Source organism: Balaenoptera ricei, chromosome 5 (genome assembly GCF_028023285.1).
Source record: "Balaenoptera ricei isolate mBalRic1 chromosome 5, mBalRic1.hap2, whole genome shotgun sequence".
NCBI lineage: Eukaryota > Metazoa > Chordata > Mammalia > Artiodactyla > Balaenopteridae > Balaenoptera > Balaenoptera ricei.
In genome coordinates, this window is record NC_082643.1 from 78,197,944 (window position 1) to 78,220,478 (window position 22,535).

Below are 22,535 nucleotides of genomic sequence, written 5' to 3' on the forward strand. Positions count from 1 at the left end.
AACTCACTGAAAAATTAAGCTGGGTTCTTTCATTAAATCTGGGAATACTGCAACATCAAGTTTTTACTGTTTTTGCAAGAGAAATGAAACTGGCAGCTCCATTTTTACATTATTACTTACTTATATATGAAAGTTCTAAGAGTGAAGAATTGTGACAAAACATACCAAATGGACAACCTAAAAATGGAGCAAGGGATACTGTCCCTCAGCACATTTCCCCACCAAATAGAGAAATTTACTATTAGAATATTAGCTGTGTGTGGTAAGAGGGGAAAAACAGATATGGTGTCCCAGTCTGTTGACAAGGACAAAAAGGCTCTGAATAGGTCACCATCTTCAATTCTGAATAATCTCTTATTTAAGAATTCTCAAATGCTTAAAATGGTGGTCTTTTCAGCTACCCATCCTAAGAAGTCAAGTACAAGCATGCAAGTAAATTCACAGGCACAGAGGATCCATGTTAAAAACAGTTAAGGTAGCTGTGATGCAACACCAACAATTTGAATGGCCCTGACACACTCAAAATATTATCTTAATTATTCAACGAAATCCTGAAGCAAACTCTTGCTAGTCTTGGTACACTGCTAAACACTAAAGTAGCATGTTTTTTCCATGGTTTTAGCTTAGCTCAAAGAATTTTTACACTATTAAGAAAAAAATTAAAGTATTTCCCCTTTTTAAATTTACAGAGACGTTTAATTAGCTTTATTTACAGAGCAGAGATTTTTTTCAGTCTCCAATGGTGCCTAGATAACATCATTAGGCAAGAATGCCAGTTTAAAAGAAATCTACGCAGAATCCTAAAAATAACAGATGTTGATGCTCCTCAAGAAGGGGCAAGCTTGACTATATCAGCAGCTCTATGTCTCAGTTACTCAGAAGCAATTCTGTTGCAGTCTCTACATCCCAAGATTTTGAAGACAAGGCCACTATTACTGCATTCTGTAGAAAAGAAAAGGGGACAAAATAAATAAACAAATAAAATCTCAAGGAAATATTTTTAAAATACTGCATCACCCACTGTCTTTATATTAAGAAACCACACCTTGTTTTTTCATTTTTAAGTTACCTTGCACTTCATAAAAAGAAGCTTCTAAAACCAATGACTGGGATCAGCCAAAAAAAAAAAAAGAAAGAAAGATCACTGGGTTTAATAACAAAGATTGTTTATCAAAATTAGATTTAGGGTATTTTTTGAGCCACTTTTGTCAGCCAAGGATTTGCAGCAATAATTTAATGAATAAGTAAAAATCAACATGCCTTTATGTACTTACCCTATCAAAGCCCATAGCACATAGGTTTTCTATTTTTTTGGTGTATTCTGGACTAGAAACTGGTGCTCCAGCATACACATGTGCCCAAAGTCGAGCTGTCTGTTTGAACATTTCGGGATTTTGTTTGTACTATATGGGGGAAAAAAATTGATTGGTATGACAATGCAGTTATAATATTCAATATAGTAACTCATCTCTTAATTGCCTAAAAACCTGATTTTTCTAAGTAAAATGTAAATAAATGTAGATTAGATTTTTTAAATGTGACTGATTCACTTTCCACTGCAAACAAACTATGTCATTCAAGAAAAGACTGTTTAACCTGAAGCTGTGATTCACAAGTTTCACTGAGGAAAGAAAAACAAAAATAACGTTGATCAACTTTAATCTCCAATTTCAACAAAGTAGCAGAAAACTAATACTAAATGGAGTTATTAAGAGTTGTCTCTAAACACTGTGCAGTGGTAAACATTACAGAGATAAACAGAATTACTAGCTTCTAAAATTATGTGGACATTAATAAATGTGACCAACTTTTGTATTAATCATAGCTCAGGCTAGAATACAACCTGACTTTGCTGTTTTGCTAGAGCTGTATTAGTGTACAGTGATTTAAGAAAACCCCATATGCAAAGTCCTAACTTACAGCATATGTTTTGTGATGATTATGAACTCACCATAGAGTACTTTTTAAAAGGTAAGACTTTCCATATGCATTGGAAAGAAGTAAATTTATTCTCAAATATTCTGGGACTACCATTAATTAATAAAGCCAAGTATAAATTTAAAATATTAAATTCACTTTAATATTTCTTAAGATATTTTATACACATTAAATATTTCTATACATTAAAATGATAAATCTAGTTTCTACCATTATTAAAAGGAAATAAGTCAAACTACTGAACAGAGTTAAAAGAAAACTGAGTCCAACCTCAAACTTTGAGGCTCAGAACTCAACAGGAAATCAAAGCTGGAACTCAAGCCATGTTTCTATCAAAAATGAATGAATAGCACATATATAACATGTTAAATCATAATTCTAAGCACTCTAAGGCAAATAATAGTAGACCACATTAACCAGGATATGCATGCACAACATAAGGAGTGACGAACTTTTCAAAGGAAAGGAGGAAGTTTCTAAAAGGAAATGTTTTCTTAGGCAGAGGAAAAATGGCGGACTGGGTGAAATGACATGTAGGAATGACACCATCTTGAACAGCATGAGTTTGAAGAACAGTAAGAATTTAGGAGATGAAACTGGGTTTATAGACAGTTCAAATCATGGAGGAACTCTTCAAACTAAACAATTTGGACTTACCAAGTAGGTGATAGTAAAGCTACTAATAGGTTTTTAACAGTAAAGTGAAATAAGATTTACACTTTATAAAGCTAACTGCTATCAGTGTAGAATATGAGGGAAAGAAGAGGCTGAGGTAGGGAGCTCCATCAGAGCAGTCAAATGAGAAATTTTTAAACATGTGAATTAAGGCAATCAGAGAAGTATTACGACAGAGAGATACTGGGATATGAGAGAAAAGGAGACACAGAGAAGTACTCCAAGTCTGTGACTGGGATATATAAATAAGCTGATTATATTACAGAAGGATGAACAGGTTCACAGGTTTAAGATTCTGCATTCAGTTTTGGGAATGCTGTACTAAGGTACCCATGGAATATTCATACAGAGCTATCCACTTCCAAACAGGCTCTTGGGCTCAGGACAGAGGTCAAGCCTGAATATCGTTATCAACATACAGGTGGTAACATCAGCGTGGATATGATCATCCAAGTGAGAGTATATCATGGAAAGTGAAAGAAACAATGTAAGAACTGAGAAAGTATATTTAAAAGGGAGGAGAGGTAATTCCTTGGTGGTCCAGTGATTAGGACTCTGCACTTCCATTGCAGGGGGCATGGGTTCAATCCCTGGTTGGGGAACTAAGATCCCACAAGCCATGCAGTGTGGACAAGAAAAAAAAACAAAAACAAAAATGGAGGGCGGGGCAGAGGGGGGCAGAGGGGGGCAGAGTGGAGAAAGAAGAGAAACAACTGTAGGAAGCAGGAGGGAACAACCACAACTACGAAGATAGGAAAAGAAAGTAGTATCTCAGAAGTCAAGAGAAGAAAAAACTTCTAGGTTAAAAAACAAAAAAACACAAGGCTCAATAAATCCTAATGGCTTAAAGCAGGGGTCCCCAACCCCCAGGCTACAGACCAGTACCAATCCTCGGCCTGTAAGGAACCGGTCCACACAGCAGGAGGTGAGCAGCCAGCGAGCAAAGCTTCATCTGCCGCTCCCCATTGTTCGCATCACCGCCTGAACCATCTCCACCCCCCACCCTCCGCCACTAGTCCGTAGAAAAACTGTCTTCCACGAAACCAGTCCCTGGTTCCAAAACGGTTGGGAACCACTGGTTTAGAGTATGGGTTGGCAAACTTTCTTAAAGGACCAGATAATAATAATTCAGGCTTTCAGACAATACTGTCTCTGTCATAATTATTCAATTCTGCCACTTGTAGCTGTGAACAAATGGGGGTGGCTACGTTCCAATAAAACATTATCTACAAAAACAGTCAGCCTGGCTGTAATTTGCTAACCTCTGCCTTGGAAATCAAAGATCACAACTGAAAAATATTTATTCCATTTGGCAATTACAAGGTTTTTGATAACCTTCACCATGCAACTTCAGTGCCACAGTTGGAGCTGATTAACATTATCATCAGGGAAGGATCATAACTGAATTAAGAGACAGATAAATGGATACACACATGGTAAACCACATGTAGTAAAATGTTAATCATAGAATCAAGATGGTAGGTAGATATGTGGGTATTCACTGTGTAATTCTTTCAACATTGTGTGTTTGAAAACTTCATAATATGTTAGGAAAAAAGCATCTACCATATAAACAATTAAACTACTGTGTTAAAAAAAAAATCACAAAATTAGGTTTTCACTATTACATCTGATACAATAATCTCACAGCAAGAAAGGAAACCATTTCCAAATTTACTTTCAATAGACGTATGCTTCTGTTCTAACCACTGCAAACCACTAAAGTAAACACTCATAGGTAAGTAAAAGAAAGTCTTTCAAAAGCAGCTACCTTACCTGATTTGCTACTACTGCATCTTGTGGATCATCTGGTTCTGCAGCTGCCAGTAGCGCTTGCAATGACAATAATACCGTGCGGAGAGTCATTGCTGCTGCCCTGAAATTCAAAATAGGAAGATATCCCAGTTAAGAACACTTTGCATGACGAACCAAAATAGAGGTTTTCTGAATAAAACTGAAGCTAAAAATAATCTAGTTTTTTATCTTAATCATGTAATTAAGTCTTAGAAATTTATAATTATATATCTGCCTACCATTTTTTTTTTTTTTACAACAAATGAGTCCTTCTATTTCTTAAGACAACTCAAATTGCCCTTAATTGGCTTAGTTTTTTTTTGTTTTGCCCGTGTTGTTGACATATCCTTATGGTCAGCTTTATCTACTGACTTACTTTCTATCCATTTCTCTAGACACAAACTTAAAATAGAGTGATAAAGTAACATGTGAAACTTCCTTTCTGTGCAATTCTGAAAACAAGATACCATCAAGCAAATATCCTTTATTTTCAAGAAAGCGTAAAATTACTTGGAGGGCATTATGCTAAGTGAAATGTCAGATAAAGAAAGACAAATACTATATATGATAGCACTTAAATGTGAAATCTAAAAAATAAAACAAACTAGAGAATATAACAAAAAAGAAGCAGACTCAAAGACAAAGAGAACAAACTAGTGGTGACCAGTGGGGAGAAAGGAGGGAGGGGCAATATAGGGATGGGGTGTAAAAGGTACAAATTATTAAGTATAAAATAAGCTACAAGGATATACTGTACAACATGGGGAATACAGCCAATACTTTATAATAATAATAAATATATACTATTTTATAAGTATAAATGGAGTATAACCTTTAAAAATTGTGTATCACTATATTGTACACCTGTAACTTATAATATTGTATACCTGTAATTAACATAAAATTGAACACCTGTAACTTATATAATACTGTACAGCACCTACACTTCAAAAAAAAATGAAAGAAAATTAAAAAATCATTCTACAACATTCTGAAAAGGGAAATTTTTTTGCTTAATATACATAATATTCATGCCTCTAAATGTGTTTATAAAGCAAATATTTATCTAGAAAATGGTATCTACCTAACCAAAAAGGACTCTTAGCATTTCTGTTAAAAAATTACTTGACCAGTTAATATACAAATATTTCTGAATACAATAGTGAAATACCATAGTAGTGAACTATTTTAAATGTTGAATATTATTTTTTTTAGATGATCATATGGTTTTTATTCTTCAATTTGTTAATATGGTGTATCACATTGATTGATTTGCATATATTGAAGAATCCTTTATCCCTGGGATAAATCCCACTTGATCATGGTGTATGATCCTTTTAATGGGTTGCTGGATTCTGTTTGCTAGTATTTTGTTGAGGATTTTTGCATCTATATTCATCAGTGATATTGGTCTGTAATTCTTTTTTTCTTGTAGTATCTTTGTCTGGTTTTGGTATCAGGTTGATGGTGGCCTCATAGAATGAGTTTGGGAGTGTTCTTTCCTCCGCAATTTTTTGGAAGAGTTTGAGAAGGACGGGTGTTGGCTCTGCTCTAAATGTTTGATAGAATTCACCTGTGAAGCCATCTGGTCCTCGACTTTGTTTGTTGGAAGATTTTTTTTTTTTTTTTTCTGGCTGTGTTGGGTCTTCCTTTCTGTACAAGGGCTTTCTCTAGTTGCGGCAAGCAGGGGCCCCTCTTCATCGCGGTGCACAGGTCTCTCACTATCGTGGCCTCTCTTGTTGCGGAGCACAGGCTCCAGACGCACAGGCTCAGTAGTTGTGGCTCACGGGCCTAGCTGCTCCGCGGCATGTGGGATCTTCCCAGACCAGGGCTCGAACCCGTGTCTCCTGCATTGGCAGGCAGATTCTCAACCACTGCGCCACCAGGGAAGCCCTGTTGGAAGATTTGTAATCACAATTTCATTACTTGTGATTGGTCTGTTCATATTTTCTATTTCTTCCTGGTTCAGTCTTGGAAGATTATACCTTTCTAAGAATTGGTCCATTTCTTCCAGGTTGTCCGTTTTATTGGCAAAGAGTTGCTTGTAGTAGTCTCTTAGGATGCTTTGTATTTCTGCTGTGTCTGTTGTAACTTCTCCTTTGCCATTTCTAATTTTATTGATTTGAGTCCTCTTCCTCTTTTTCTTGATGAGTCCGGCTAAAGGTTTAGCAATTTTGTTTATCATCTCAAAGAACCAGCTTTTAGTCTTATTGATCTTTGCTAATGTTTTCTTTGTTTCTACTTCATTTATTTCTGCTCCGATCTTTATGATTTCTTTCCTTCTACTAACTTTGGGTTTTGTTTGTTCTTCTTTCTCTAGTTCCTTTAGATGTAAGGTTAGATTGAGATTTTTCTTGTTTCTTGAGGTACACTTGTATTGCTATAAACTTCCCTCTTAGAACTGCTTTTGCTGCATCCCATAGGTTTTGGATCGCTGTGTTTTCATTGTAATTTGTCTCTAGGTATTTTTTAATTTCCTCTTTGATGTCTTCAGTGATCTCTTGGTTATTTAGTAACATATTGTTTAGCCTCCATGTGTTTGTGTTTTTTACACTTTTTTCCCCCTATAACTGGTTTCTAATCTCATAGCATTGCTGTCAGAAAAGATGCTTGATATGATTTCAATTATCTTAAATTTACTGAGGCTTCATCTGTGACTCAAGATGTGATCTATCCTGGAGAATGTTCCATGTGCACTTGAGAAGAAAGTACAATCTGCTACTTTTGGAAGGAATGTCCTATAAATATCAATTAAGTCTATCTGGTCTATTGTGTCATTTAATTGATATAAATATCAATTAAATCTATCTGCTTCTATTGTGTTTCCTTATTAATTTTGTTTCGATGATTTGTCCATTGGTGTAAGTGAGGTGTTAAAGTCCCCCACTATTACTGTGTTACTGTCGATTTCCTCTTTTATAGCTGTTAGCAGTTGCCTTATGTATTGAAGTGCTCCTATGTTGGGTACATATATGTTTACAATTGTTAAATCTTCTTCTTGAATTGAACCCTTGATCATTATGTAGTGTCCTTCCTTGTCTCTTGTAACATTCTTTACTTTAAAGTCTATTTTATCTGATATGAGTATTGCTACTCCAGCTTTCTTTTGATTTCCATTTGCATGGAATATCTTTTTCCATCCCCTTACTTTCAGTCTGTATGTGTCCTTAGGTCTGAAGTGGGTCTCTTGTAGACAAGCATATACTTGGGTCTTGGTTTTGTATCCATTCAGCAAGCCTGTGTCTTTTGGTTGGAGCATTTAATCCATTCACGTTTAAGGTAATTCTTGATATGTATGTTCCTATTACCATTTTGTTGATAGTTATGGGTTTGTTTTGTAGGTCCTTTTCTCTTGTGTTTCCCACTCAGAGAAGTTCCTTTAGCATTTGTTGTAGAGCTGGTTTAGTGGTGCTGAATTCTCTTAGCTTTTGCTTCTCTGTAAAGCTTTTGATTTCTGTCAAATCTGAATGAGATCCTTGCCAGGTAGAGTAACCTTGGTTGTAGATTCTTCCCTTTCATCACTTTAAATATATCATGCCACTCCCTTCTGGCTTGTAGAGTTTCTGCTGAGAAATCAGCTGTTAACCTTATGGGAGTTCCCTTGTATGTTATTTGCCATTTTTCCCTTGTTGCTTTTAATTTTTCTTTGCCTTTAATTTTTGTCAATTTGATTACTTATGTGTCTCGGTGTGTTTCTCCTTGGGTTTATCCTGTATGGGACTCTCTGCGTTTCCTGGACTTGGGTGGCTATTTCCTTTCCCATGTTAGGGAAGTTTTCGACTATAACCTCTTCAAGTATTTTCTCGGATCCTTTTTCTCTCTCTTCTCCTTCTGGGACCCCTATAATGCGAATGTTGTTGTGTTTAATGTTGTCCCCGAGGTCTCTTAGGCTGTCTTCATTTCTTTTCATTCTTTTTTCTCTATTCTGTTCCGCAGCAGTGAATTCCACCATTCTGTCTTCCAGGTCACTTATCCGTTCTTCTGCCTGTTATTCTGCTATTGATTCCTTCTAGTGTAGTTTTCATTTCAGTTATTGTATTGTTCATCTCTGTTTGTTTGTTCTTTAATTCTTCTAGGTCTTTGTTAAACATTTCTTGCATCTTCTCAATCTTTGCCTCCATTCTTTTTCCGAGGTCCTGGATGATCTTCACTATCATTATTCTGAATTCTTTTTCTGCAAGGCTGTCTATCTCCACTTCATTTAGTTCTTTTTCTGGGGTTTTATCTTGTTCCTTCATTTGGTACAAAGTCCTCTGCCTTTTCATTTTGTGTATCTTTTTGTGAATGTCGTTTTCCTTCCACAGGCTGCAGAATTGTAGTTCTTCTTGCTTCTGCTAAATGTTGAAGATTACTAAAGAACATGCCCATTTTCACCACACAAATTAAATAATTCTAAACCAGTCTTTTTCAACTGGGTTCCTCATTTTAACCACAGAACAGAGCAAATTACTAAGAATTTTCTCAATTTCCCCAAGGATGGTATATAAATAGTACCATCCTGGATGCTTAGGAAAAAAGTTAATTTATTATCAACAACAAATGTCTTAAGGAAATGTGTCTCACACAGTGTGGTTTCTTCAACCGGTAGCAGCAACCTCACTTGGGAACTTCTAAGAAATGAAAATTATTAGCCCTGTCCCAGACCTACTGAATCAGAAACTCTGGGGCGGTTTAACAGATACTCCAAGTGATTCTGATGCAAGCTAATTTTTGAGAAATACTACTTTAGTGCATTACAGCTTAAAGCGAATTGAGAAAGGCTGTCTAAACCAATAAAATTAAACCAGTATCACAAACATGTCTATATTTTATCTATTAGAGAAAAATTACAATGCAAATGGTTCTTCATTTAAAATGCTATCGGAATTGTCATTTATATTAAATTCCACAAAATGCAAACTAATCTATAGTGACAGCAGATCAGTGGCTGCTGGGGAATGGGGGAGCAGGAAGGGTGGGAAGGAGCAATTACAAAGGGACACTCACTAGGAAACTTCTGGATATGTTGGTTATGTTCGCTATCTTGATTTGTGATAGCTTCATGGATGTATCTGTATGTCCAAACTTATCAAATTGTCCATTTTTAATGTGTGCTGTTTAAGATAAATCACACCTCAATAAAGCATTTTTAAAAGCTGTGTTTAACAAAAAAAGCTATCAGAATAAAAAATTTTATTGATCAACTTATCCTTTTAGAGAAGCTACAAAAATAGGAAAAACTTTGGTTATGATGTTTTTTTTTTTTTTTTTTTTTTTTTAAATTTCTATTTATTTATTTATTTATTTTTGGCTGGTGTTGGGTCTTCGTTTCTGTGCGAGGGTTTTCTCTAGTTGCGGCAAGCGGGGGCCACTCTTCATCGCGGTGCGCGGGCCTCTCACCATCGCGGCCTCTCTTGTTGCGGAGCACAGGCTCCAGACGCGCAGGCTCAGTAGCTGTGGCTCACGGGCCTAGTCGCTCCGCGGCATGTGGGATCTTCCCAGACCAGGGCTTGAACCCGTGTCCCCTGCATTGGCAGGCAGATTCTCAACCACTGCGCCACCAGGGAAGCCCTATGATGTTTTAAAATTAGGTGAAATGCTAAACTAGCATTGAAAAGAGAATAAAATTTTAAAAACTTTTTAAACCGCTACATAGTTATATGAAATGGAAATTTTTTTTTTTTTTTTTTTTTTGCCACACTGCACAGCACACGGGATCTTAGTTCCCTTACCAGGGATCAAACCTGCACCCCCTGTATTGGAAACATGGAATCTTAACCACTGGACCACCAAGGCAGTCCTGTGTAATGGAAATTTCTAATTCTGAAACAGGGCTGGGAAAATAGAAATTATTTTTCTAGACTAAATTTCTAAATTTCCTATGAGCGTGCACAACTTATTTTCAACCAAAAGTTTTAACATCTTTAGAATGGACAATATTCTTTTAAGACAGTAATCAAAGCATAAAATTCCAAATTTAGTCCTTAAATGTTAATTCTTGTTCTACCATTATCACTATTAACAAGATGAAATCTTTCTTAATTACTTACTCACTCTAACTTCATTTTATATTTGGGTAATTGTAAAGAGAATGTTTAAAGGCACATGCACGTCAAGAGCTGCCCAGATATATCACCTTGAAGCTAACTTAAACCACTCAAAAAAGGACAAAAAAATACAAAATATCACAGAAATAGAATATACAAAGCTGGCTACTCTAATATCCCAGTAAAATTAAGCATCCTGATTTAGAAATCTTTTTTTTTTTGGCCACACCACGCAGCAGGCAGGATCTTAGTTCCCCAACCAGGGATCGAACCCGTGCCCCCTGCATTTGGACCACTGGGCCACAGGGAAGTTACGCAATTTAGACATCTGTAACAACACTTTAAACAAAATATTAAGTTATATGTTTAATTGATCCCACATGATGCGTGGCATGGCCAACAGAATAAATAAATAAAATAATTTCAAGGAAATGTATCTGAATATGGAAGAAAACTCTTCACTCAGAGTATTTAACTGTATATACTAAAACAATTACAAAACTCCATAATTTTAATTTACAATAAAAACATATATGTTTACATCTCAACAAGGCAATAAACATTATTCTTTACAATTTAATGAGCTCTCCTATTTACGATAGCCAGAACATGGAAGCAACCTAAGTGTCCATCGAAAGATGAATGAATAAAGAAGATCTGGCACATATATACAATGGAATATTACTCAGCCATAAAAAGAAACGAAATTGAGTTATCTGTAGTGAGGTGGATGGACCTAGAGTCTGTCATACAGAGTGAAGTTAAGTCAGAAACAGAAAAACAAACACTGTATGCTAACACATATATATGGAATCTTAAAAAAAAAATAAATGGTTCTAAAGAACCTAGGGGCAGGACAGGAAAAAAGAGGCAGACATACAGAAAGAGAAAAACAAATATAGTATATTAACGCATGTATGTGGAACCTAGAAAAATGGTACAGATGAGCCAGTTTGCAGGGCAGAAGTTGAGCCACAGATGTAGAGAACAGACATATGGATACCAAAGGGGGAAAACTGCGGTGGGGTGGGGATGGTGGTGTGCTGAATTGGGGGATTGGGATTGACATGTATACACTGATGTATATAAAAGTGATGACTAATAAGAACCTGCAGTATAAACAAACAAACAAACAAACAAAACAGACGCAGACATAGAGAATGGACTTGAGGACACGGGGAGGGGGGAAGGGTAAGCTGGGACAAAGTAAGAGAGTGGCATGGACATATATAAACTACCAAATGTAAAATAGATAGCTAGGGCCTTGAACCAAGATGGCGGAATAGAAGGACATGCTCTCCCTCTTGTGAGAACACCAGAACCACAACTAGCTGCTTTACAACCATCGACAGGAAGACACTGGAACTCATCAAAAAAGATACCCCACATCTAAAGACAAAGGAGAAGCCACAGTGAGATGGCAGGAGGGGCACAAGCACAGTAAAATCAAATCCCATAACTGCTGGGTGGGTGACTCACAGACTGGAGAACACTTATACCACAGAAGTCCACCCACTGGAGGGAAGGTTCTGAGCCCCACATCAGCCTTCCAAACCTGGGGGTCCAGCAACGGGAGGAGGAATTCCTAGAGAATCAGACTTTGAATGCTAGTGGGATTTGATTGCAGGTCTTCGACAGGACTGGGGGAAACAGAGACTCCACTCTTGGAGGGCACACACAAAGTAGTGCGTGCATCGGGACCCCAGGGGAGACTGAACCAGACCTACCTGCTAGTGCTGGAGGATCTCCTACAGAGGCGGGGTGGGTGGGGGAGGTGGCTGTGGCTCACCGTGGGGACAAGGACACTGGCAGCCTAAGTTCTGGGACACACTCCCTGGCGTGAGCCCTCCCAGAGTCCACCATTAGCCCCACCAAAGAGCCCAGGTAGGCTGAAGTGTTGGGTCGCCTCAGGCCAAACACCAACAGGGAAGGAACCCAGCCCCACCCATCAGCAGTCAAGCAGATTAAACTTTAACTGAGCTCTGCCCACCAGAGCAACAGTCAGCTCTACCGACCACCAGTCCCTCCCATCAGGAAACTTGCACAAGCCTCTTAGATAGCCTCCTCCACCAGAGGGCAGACAGCAGAAGCAAGAAGAACTACAATCCTGCAGCCTGTGGAACAAAAACCACATTCACAGAAAGACAAGATGAAAAGGCAGAGGGCTATGTACCAGATGAAGGAACAAGATAAAACCCCAGAAAAAGAACTAAATGAAGTGGAGATAGGCAAACTTCCAGAAAAAGAATTCAGAATAATCATAGTGAAGATCATCCAGGACCTCGGACAAAGAATGGAGGCAAAGATCGAGAAGACTCAAGAAATGTTTAACAAAGACCTAGAAGAATTAAAGAACAAACAAACAGAGATGAACAATACAATAATTGAAATGAAAACTACACTAGAAGGAATCAATAGCAGAATAACAGGCAGAAGAATGGATAAGTGACCTGGAAGACAGAATGGTGGAATTCACTGCTGTGGAACAGACTAAAGAAAAAAGAATGAAAAGAAATGAAGACAGCCTAAGAGACCTCGAGGACAACATTAAACACAACAACATTTGCATTATAGGGGTCCCAGAAGGAGAAGAGAGAGAGAAAGGATCCAAGAAAACATTTGAAGAGATTATAGTCGAAAACTTCCCTAACATAGGAAAGGAAACAGCCACCCAAGTCCAGGAAGCACGGAGAGTGTCATACAAGATAAACAAAAGGAGAAACACGCCAAGACACATATTAAGCAAACTGGCAAAAATTAAAGACAAAGAAAAATTATTGAAAGCAGCAAGGGAAAAATGACAAATAACATATAAGGGAACTCCCATAAGGTTAACAGTTGATTTCTCAGCAGAAACAATACAAGCCAGAAGGGAGTGGCATGATATACTTAAAGGGATGAAAGGGAAGAACCAACAACCAAGATTACTCTACCCGGCAAGGATCTCATTCAGATTCGATGGAGAAATCAAAAGCTTTGAGACAGACAAGCAAAAGCTATGAGAATTCAGCACCACGAAACCAGCTCTACAACAAATGCTAAAGGAAATTCTCTAAGGAGGAAACACGAGAGAAGAAAAGGACCTACAAAAACAAACCCAAAGCAATTAAGAAAATGGTCATAGGAACATACATATCGATAATACCTTACACATGAATGGATTAAAGGCTCCAACCAAAAGACACAGGCTTGCTGAATGGATGCAAAAACAAGACCCATATATATGCTGTCTACAAGAGACCCACTTCAGACCTAGGGACACATACAGACTGAAAGTGAGGGGATGGAAAAAGATACTCCATGTCGATGGAAATCAAAAGAAAGCTGGAATAGCAATACTCATATCAGATAAAATAGACTTTAAAATAAAGAATGTTACAAGAGACAAGGAAGGACACTACATAATGATCAAGGGATCAATCCAAGAAGAAGATATAACAATTGTAAATATATATGCACCCAACATAGGAGCACCTCAATACATAAGGCAACTGCTAACAGCTATAAAAGAGGAAATCGACAGTAACACAGTAATAGTGGGGGACTTTAACACCTCACTTACACCAATGGACAGATCATCCAAACAGAAAATAAATAAGGAAACAGAAGCTTTAAATGATGCAACAGACCAGATAGACTTAATTTATATTTATAGGACATTCCATCCAAAAACAGCAGATTACACTTTCTTCTCAAGTGCGCACGGAACATTCTCCAGGATAGATCACATCTTGGGTCACAAATCAAACCTCAGTAAATTTAAAAATTTGAAATCATATCAAGCATCTTTTCTGACCACAACGCTATGAGATTAGGAATGAATTACACGGAAAAAAACGTAAAAAAAACACAAACACATGGAGGCTAAACAATACGCTACTAAATAACCAAGAGATCACTGAAGAAATCAAAGATGAAATCAAAAAATACCTAGAGACAAATGACAATGAAAACACGACGATCCAAAACCTATGGGATGCAGCAAAAGCAGCTCTAAGAGGGAAGTTTATAGCTATACAAGCCTACTTCAAGAAACAAGAAAAATCTCAAATAAACAATCTAAACTTACACCTAAAGGAACTAGAGAAAGAAGAACAAACAAAACCCAAAGTTTGCAGAAGGAAAGAAATCATAAAGATAAGAGCAGAAATAAATAAAATAGAAACAAAGAAAACAATAGCAAAGATTAATAAAACTAAAAGCTGGTTCTGTGAGCAGATAAAACAAAATTGATAAACCATTAGCCAGACTCATCAAGAAAAAGAGGAAGAGGACTCAAATCAATAAAATTAGAAATGAAAAAGGAGAAGTTACAACAGACACTGCAGAAATACAAAGCATCCTAAAAGACTACTACAAGCAACTCTATGCCAATAAAATGGACAACCTGGAAGAAACTGACCAATTCTTAGAAAGGTATAATCTTCCAAGACTGAACCAGGAAGAAATAGAAAATATGAACAGACCAATCACAAGTAATGGAATTGAAACTGTGATTAAAAATCTTTCAACAAATAGAAGTCCAGGACCAGATGGCTCCACAGGTGAATTCTATCAAACATTTAGAGAAGAGCTAACACCCATCCTTCTCAAACTCTCCCAAAAAACTGCAGAGGAAGGAACACTCCCAAACTCATTCTATGAGGCCACCATCACCCTGATACCAAAACCAGACAAAGATACTACAAAAAAAGAAAATTACAGACCGATATCACTGATGAATATAGATGCAAAAATCCTCAACAAAATACTAGCAAACAGAATCCAACAACCCATTAAAAGGATCATACACCATGATCAAGTGGGATTTATCCCAGGGATGCAAGGATTCTTCAATACATGCAAATCAATCAATGTGATACACCATATTAAGAAACTGAAGGAGAAAAACCATATGATCATCTCAATAGATGCAGAAAAAGCTTTGGATAAAATTCAACACCCATTATGATAAAAACTCTCCAGAAACTGGGCACAGAGGGAACCTACCTCAACATAATAAAGGCCATATACGACAAACCCATAGCAAACATCATTCTCAATGGTGAAAAACTGAAAGCATTTCCTCTAAGATCAGGAACAAGACAAGGATGTCCACTCTCACCACCATTATTCAACATAGTTTTGGACGTCCTAGCCACGGCAATCAGAGAAGAAAAAGAACTAAAAGGAATACAAATTGGAAAAGAAGAAGTAAAACTGTCACTGTTTGCAGATGACATGATACCATACATAGAGAATCCTAAAGATGCCACCAGAAAACTACTAGACCTAATCAATGAATCTGGTAAAGCTGCAGGATACAAAATTAATGCACAGAAATCTCTTGCATTCCTGTACACTAATGATGAAAAATCTGAAAGAGAAATTAAGGAAACACTCCCATTTACCAATGCAACAAAAAGAATAAAATACCTAGGAATAAACCTACCTAGGGAGACGAAAGACCTGTATGCAGAAAACTATAAGACACTGATGAAAGAAATTAAAGATGATACCAACAGATGGAGAGATATACCATGTTCTTGGATTGGAAGAATCAATATTGTGAAAATGACTACACTACCCAAAGCAATCTACAGATTCAATGCAATCCCTATCAAATTACTAATGGCATTTTTTACAGAACTACAAAAAAAAAATCTTAAAATTTGTATGGAGGCACAAAAGACCCCAAATAGCCAAAGCAGTCTTGAGGGAAAAAAATGGAGCTGGAGGAATCAGACTCCCTGACTTCAGACTATACTACAAAGCTACAGTAATCAAGACAATATGGTACTGGCACAAAAACAGAAACACAGATCAATGGAACAAGATAGAAAGCCCAGAGATAAACGCACACACCTACAGTCAACTAATCTATGACAAAGGAGCCAAGGATATACAATGGAGAAAAGACAGTCTCTTCAATAAGTGGGGCTGGGAAAACTGGACAGCTACATGTAAAAGAATGAAATTAGAACACTCCCTAACACCATACACAAAAATAAACTCAAAATGGATTAGAGACCTAAATGTAAGACTGGACACTATAAAACTCGTAGAGGAAAACATAGGAAGAACACTCTATGACATAAATCACAGCAAGATCTTTTCTGATCCACCTCCTAGAGTAATGGAAATAAAAACAAAAATAAACAAATGGGACCTAATGAAACTTCAAAGCTTTTGCACAGCAAAGGAAACCATAAACAAGACAAAAAGACAACCCTCAGAATGGGAGAAAATATCTGTAAACGAATCAATGGACAAAGGATTAATCTCCAAAATATATAAACAGCTCATGCAGCTCAATATTAAAGAAACAAACAACCCATTCCAAAAATGGGCAGAAGACCCAGACAGACATTTCTCCAAAGAAGACCTACAGATGGCCAAGAAGCACATGAAAAGATGCTCAACATCACTAATTATTAGAGAAATGCAAATCAAAACTACAATGAGCTATCACCTCACACCAGTTAGAATGGGCATCATCAGAAAATCTACAAACAACAAATGCTGGAGAGGGTGTGGAGAAAAGGGAACCCTCTTGCACTGTTGGTGGGAATGTATATTGATACAGCCACTATGGAGAACAGTATGGAGGTTCCTTAAAAAACTAAAAATAGGATTACCATATGATCCAGCAATCCCACTTCTGGGCATATACCCAGAGAAAACCATAATTCAAAAAGACACATGCATCCCAATGTTCACTGCAGCACTATTTACAACAGCCAGGTCATGGAAGCAACCTAAATGCCCATCGACAGACGAATGAATAAAGATGTGGTACATATATACAATGGAATATTACTCAGCCATAAAAAGGAACGAAATTGGGTCATTTGTTGAGACGTGGATGGATCTAGAGACTGTCATACAGAGTGAAGTCAGAAAGAGAAAACAAATATCGTATATTAACGTATGTATGTGGAACCTAGAAAAACGGTACAGATGAACCAGTTTGCAGGGAAGAAGTTGAGACACAGATGTAGAGAACAAACGTATGGACACCAAGGGGGGGTAACCACGGGGGGGTGGGGATTGTGGTGTGATGAACTGGGCGATTGGGATTGACATGTATACACTGATGTGTATAAAATTGATGACTAATAAGAACCTGCTGTATAGAAAAATAAATAAAATTCAAAAAAAAAGAAGAGCATTGGCACAAGAAGAGAAAATAATATTCTTCTTCAAAAGTAAAAAAACATAAAAAAAGAAAAAGGAGGAAGCCCCCAATTTCTCCTAACATTATCATTTCTTTTTAATTTGCCAAAAATGTTGGATACATGTATATCTATAACTGATTCACTTTGCTGTACACCTGAAACACAACACTGTAAATCAATTATACGCCAATAAATTTAAAAATAAATAAATAAATAAATAAAATAAAATAAAATCGATAGCTAGTGCAAAGCAGCCGCATAGCACAGGGAGATCAGCTCGGTGCTTTGTGACCACCTAGAGGGGTGGGATAGGGAGGGTGGGAGGGAGACGCAAGAGGGAGGAGATATGGGGATATAGGTACATGTATAGCTGATTCACTCTGTTATAAAGCAGAAACTAACAGCATTGTGTAAAGAAATTATACTCCAATAAAGATGTTAAAATAAATAAATAAATAAAGCTACTGTGATAGGAAAAAAAACAAACAACTTAATGAGCTCTCAGAAAAGTGAAGTTGGACCTTTGCCATGCCTTATACCTTATATAAAAATTAACTCAACGCAGGGAACTATACTCAATATCTTGTAATAACTTTTAATGGAAAAAAATCGGAAAAAGAATATATACATATATATGTATAACTGAATCACTTTGCTGTACACTTGAAACTAACATTACATTGTAAATTAACTATTCTTCAATTTTTAAAAAATCAGAAAAAAAATTAACTCAAAATGGATCAAGGACCTAAACGTAAGACTAAGTTTTTTGCAGGGGGGCTGCGCCGCATGGCTTGTGGGATCTTATTTCCCCAACCAGGGCCCCGGCAGTGTAAGCGAAGAGTTCTAACCACTGGACCTCTAGGGAATTCCCAAGACTAAACTTATTATAAAACTCTTAGAAGAAAACATAGGGTGAAAGCTCCACAACATGGCAGTTGGCCATGATTTCTTGGATATCAAAGGACAGGCAAAAGCCCAGGCAACAAAAGAAAAAAATAGAGAAACTGGTCTATAACTACATCAAAATTAAAAACTCCTGTGCAAAGAAAAAAAAAATTTTTTTAAATCTTCCTAGGCAGAGAATACAGTCAACAGAGTGAAAGTCAACAGAGGGGAAGAATAGAATACAGTCACAGAATGGGGAGAAAATATTTACAAATCATAGATCTTACAAGGGAGTTAATATCTGAAATATATAAAGAACTCCTTCAACTCAACAAAAAAAACAAACCTGACAAAGAAAGGACTTAAACAAGCATTTCTCCAAAGATGATATACCAGTAGCCGATTAGCACATGAAAAGATGCTTAACATCACTAATCATTAGGAAAATGTAAATGAAACAATGAGATACCACCTCACATCCATTAGGACAGCTACTGTCAAAAAACGGAAAATAACGGTGGTGAGGATGTGTAACTGGAATCCTGTGCACTGTTGGTGGGAATGAAAAGGGACAGTTTATTCTCAAAACTGAAGGAAAAATCTAGAGCTGTAACTTTAGATTCAATTCGTAACAATCTCAATGAGCAAAGTTTTAAGTCTTCTGTATGCGTGAAAACTTTCATAATAAATGCAAGTGAGGTATTCATAAACCATTAAGAAAAAAGAAACCTAAATGAAAAGTTTTTAAAAGCTGAACACAAGATCAATGGCAAACAATGACAATGTTTTCATAATTAGCTGTAATAAAATTAACATTAAAACAAAACTTACTCTTTTGGCTCTAAATACTATAGAAACTATAACATCTTTGATGGTATAAAGAAATGTGTACATTTTTTGACTGCTCTACATAAATTTTAAAATCTAAACTTGGTAATGTGAAAAAATATACAAACGAAAATACAACTTTCTATTCCATTTACTTTGTTTTTCACAAACTACTGATTAAATTCATACTACATTAATATTTTTAGCATTTAATGTGTAAAATTAGCATAAATCTATTAAAAACAAATCCTAACAGGCAAACAGAAGTCTGAAATTTCAAAATGTGTTAGCTAATTTTAATTAATCAGTGGATACAAATAAGTGAGTACTTTATAAATCTATCTTCAGTAAATTAATTTTGCTCAGATCTCAAAAATCAATAAGCACAGTTAATATATGGACTAGGTGGGGCCTTTAATATGTAGAGTAAGCACTGAATTGTGTGTATTGTTGACTAACTTGCCTGTTAAGGATCTTGCAGAAAACCATTAATAAATAATCTATGGTCATTCGAAACACTGAATGCTACTTAAAAATAATGGCAGCTTTTTTGTTATATTTTTTTAAGGTATAATCAGAGTAAAATGCTTGACAGCTAGATGAATTTTTATACATGTATACACCCGTGGTAACCACCATCTAGATCAAAATACATAGTACTTCAGTACTTCCAGCACTCAGAAAGCCTCACTCTTGCCCCTGTTATTCACGACCCTACCTACCCACCACTGTCTTAGTTTCTATCACCCAAAATTAGCTTTGACTCATGTTGAATTTCATGAAATCATACAGTACGTACTCCTTTGTGTCTGGCTGTTGCCACTCAACATGTCTATAAGAATCATCCATGTTGTTTGTGTCAACATCTTTTTTTTTTTTTTTTTTTTTACTGCTATGTAGTGCTCCATTGCATGATTATAGCATTATATATCCATTCTCTTGTTTATAGACATTTGGGTGACTTGCAGTTTAAATAAATCTGCTATGAATATTCTTGTACAAGTCTTTTGGTGGACATATGCACTCATTTCTCTCAGATTTCTCTTGGATATATACCTAGGAGTAGAACTGCTGTGCCATAGTGAAGGTATATACTTATTTAGCTTTGGCAGATACTGCTGGTTGAGTGGCTGAACCACATTCTTACCAGCAATGCATGAGAACCATTTACAGGTGTGTAGTGGTATCTAATTGTGATTTGAATTTGCATTTCCCTGATGACTAATGGTGCTGAGCACAGCTTATCAACCATACAGATATTCTCTTAATGCCTGTTTGTGTGTTTTGGAAGAGCAGTATCAATGAATGCAATTTTTGTGTGTTGTCATTTTCTTCCCCAGGTAAACAGACACCTTTAGTCATAAGAAGTGTCAGCAGAAAAACATCAGAAGATGGTTTCCACACAGGGTAAGTTACAAAGTTAAGAAATAGGGCTTCCCTGGTGGCGCAGTGGTTGAGAATCTGCCTGCCAATGCAGGGGATGCGGGTTCGAGCCCTGGTCTGGGAAGATCCCACATGCCGCGGAGCGACTGGGCCCGTGAGCCTGCGCGTCTGGAGCCTGTGCTCCGCAACAAGAGAGGCCGCGATAGTGAGAGGCCCGCGCACCGCGATGAAGAGTGGCCCCCACTTGCCACAACTAGAGAAAGCCCTCGCACAGAAACGAAGACCCAACACAGCCATAAATAAATAAATAAAAAATTAAAAAAAAAAAAAAATCCTGCTGCTAAAAAAAAAATAACCCATACTATCATAAGTTGTTAAATATTAAAGGTAAATCACCATCCACATGTATTAATAAAGACCAAGGTTAACAAACTGTTTTCTAAGATAACTGTTCCAAATTAGCCTAAACACTGACATTTAGATATCCACTGAATGTCAATTTACTTCAATAAAAGCGGGGGGGGGGGGGGGGAGGCTGACAGACCCATGGATATCCAATCTCACCTATTTTATCTGATGTCTCTGATATCTTTTATTATTTCAATGATATAGATATGAAAAGACTAAATTCAGCTATTTGACCTGCCTTAGGAAATAGGCATAGCTGATAAAAAGTGTTCTGATACAAAAATTCAAATTCTCTGTCTCTATATACACCATAATCTTTCAACTATTTATAGGAAGATAATCAGGTGGTAGTACTGCAGGTTTAACTCTGAGCAAAAAGAGAAGACAGTGGAAAATTTTAGTGTGGAGTTTTGTTTTCAAAGGGGTGGAGGTTTCATTCCGTCTGGTGAGAATAGCCTGAGTAAAGTCAGAAGCAGAAGGACAGGCTACTGTAACCGTCCAGGCAAGAGGCAATGCAACTTTGGACCAAGGTAGTAGTAATGAACTGCTGCTAAAATGTTGGCGGTTTCAACAACAGGATTTGCAGATTTCTCTGGTATAAAGGTACCAGAGAAAGAAGAAACAAGCAGCACAATGAAGTTTTGGCCTTAGCAACTGCAAGGATGTAGCTGCCAAAACTTACATGGGGAAGAAGTAAGTTTTGGGTTGGGGAAATAGTTCAGTTTCCAACATGTTTAAGTTTGAGATGTCCATTACATATTCAAGTATAGATATTAAACAGGCAGCAGGACATGAGTCTGGAGTTCAGAAAACTTGAGTTGCTAGTATATAAACAGTGAAGTTATAAAATCAGATGAGCTCACCAAGGAAGCGAGTATAGATTGGAAAAAAGCATTCTTAGCCCTGAGGTATTCTCATATACAAAGCTCCAGGAGATGAGGGAGGAACTAGTGGAGAAGTCAAGGAGAGGGAGAAGGAAGGGGAGAACAGAAGAACTGATGTCCTAGAAACCAAGTGAAAAAAAGGACAATGTCTCTAATACTGCAAATTTTCATTAAAATCACTGAACAACAGAGCTATAAGGGGTCTTTGAGATGACTTTACAGATAAAAACATGGAGGCATAGAAATTCAATAAATTGTGAAAAGTCACAAATCAAAAGAATGACAGAAGATAAAGTCAGGTCTAGTTCACAATGTTCAATGTTTAACAGTATGGAATACAGATCAAGAAACTGGATCCCAAGAGATCATCTACTGAGGGAGAGGCTTTACTCAGGTGTGCCATCAGAATGGAAAACCAAAACAAAACCAGCAACTCTTGTCTGTTTATTCAATTACTAAATATACCAAGTGACCCATATGCTAAATGTTGTCATCCTGTTTCAGCTTATTCAGGTTCATTTCTTTCCCTTTCTTAACAAATCAAACGCATAACT

The 22,535-nt window shown here is 36.8% G+C and overlaps 1 protein-coding gene across 1 annotated transcript in view; it reads right to left on the reverse strand.

Annotated features, from left to right (window-relative positions):
• Window positions 1-674: 674 nt before the first annotated feature.
• UBE2K (ubiquitin conjugating enzyme E2 K) overlaps window positions 675-22,535 on the reverse strand; it is a 73,721-nt gene continuing 51,860 nt past the window's right edge. The window contains exons 5-7 of the mRNA XM_059923161.1: window positions 4,390-4,489; window positions 1,275-1,403; window positions 675-942 (exon numbers count right to left, since the gene is read on the reverse strand). Coding sequence (XP_059779144.1) covers window positions 868-942; window positions 1,275-1,403; window positions 4,390-4,489 — 304 coding nt within the window. The 3' untranslated portion in view covers window positions 675-867. The remainder of the gene's footprint in view (window positions 943-1,274; window positions 1,404-4,389; window positions 4,490-22,535) is intronic.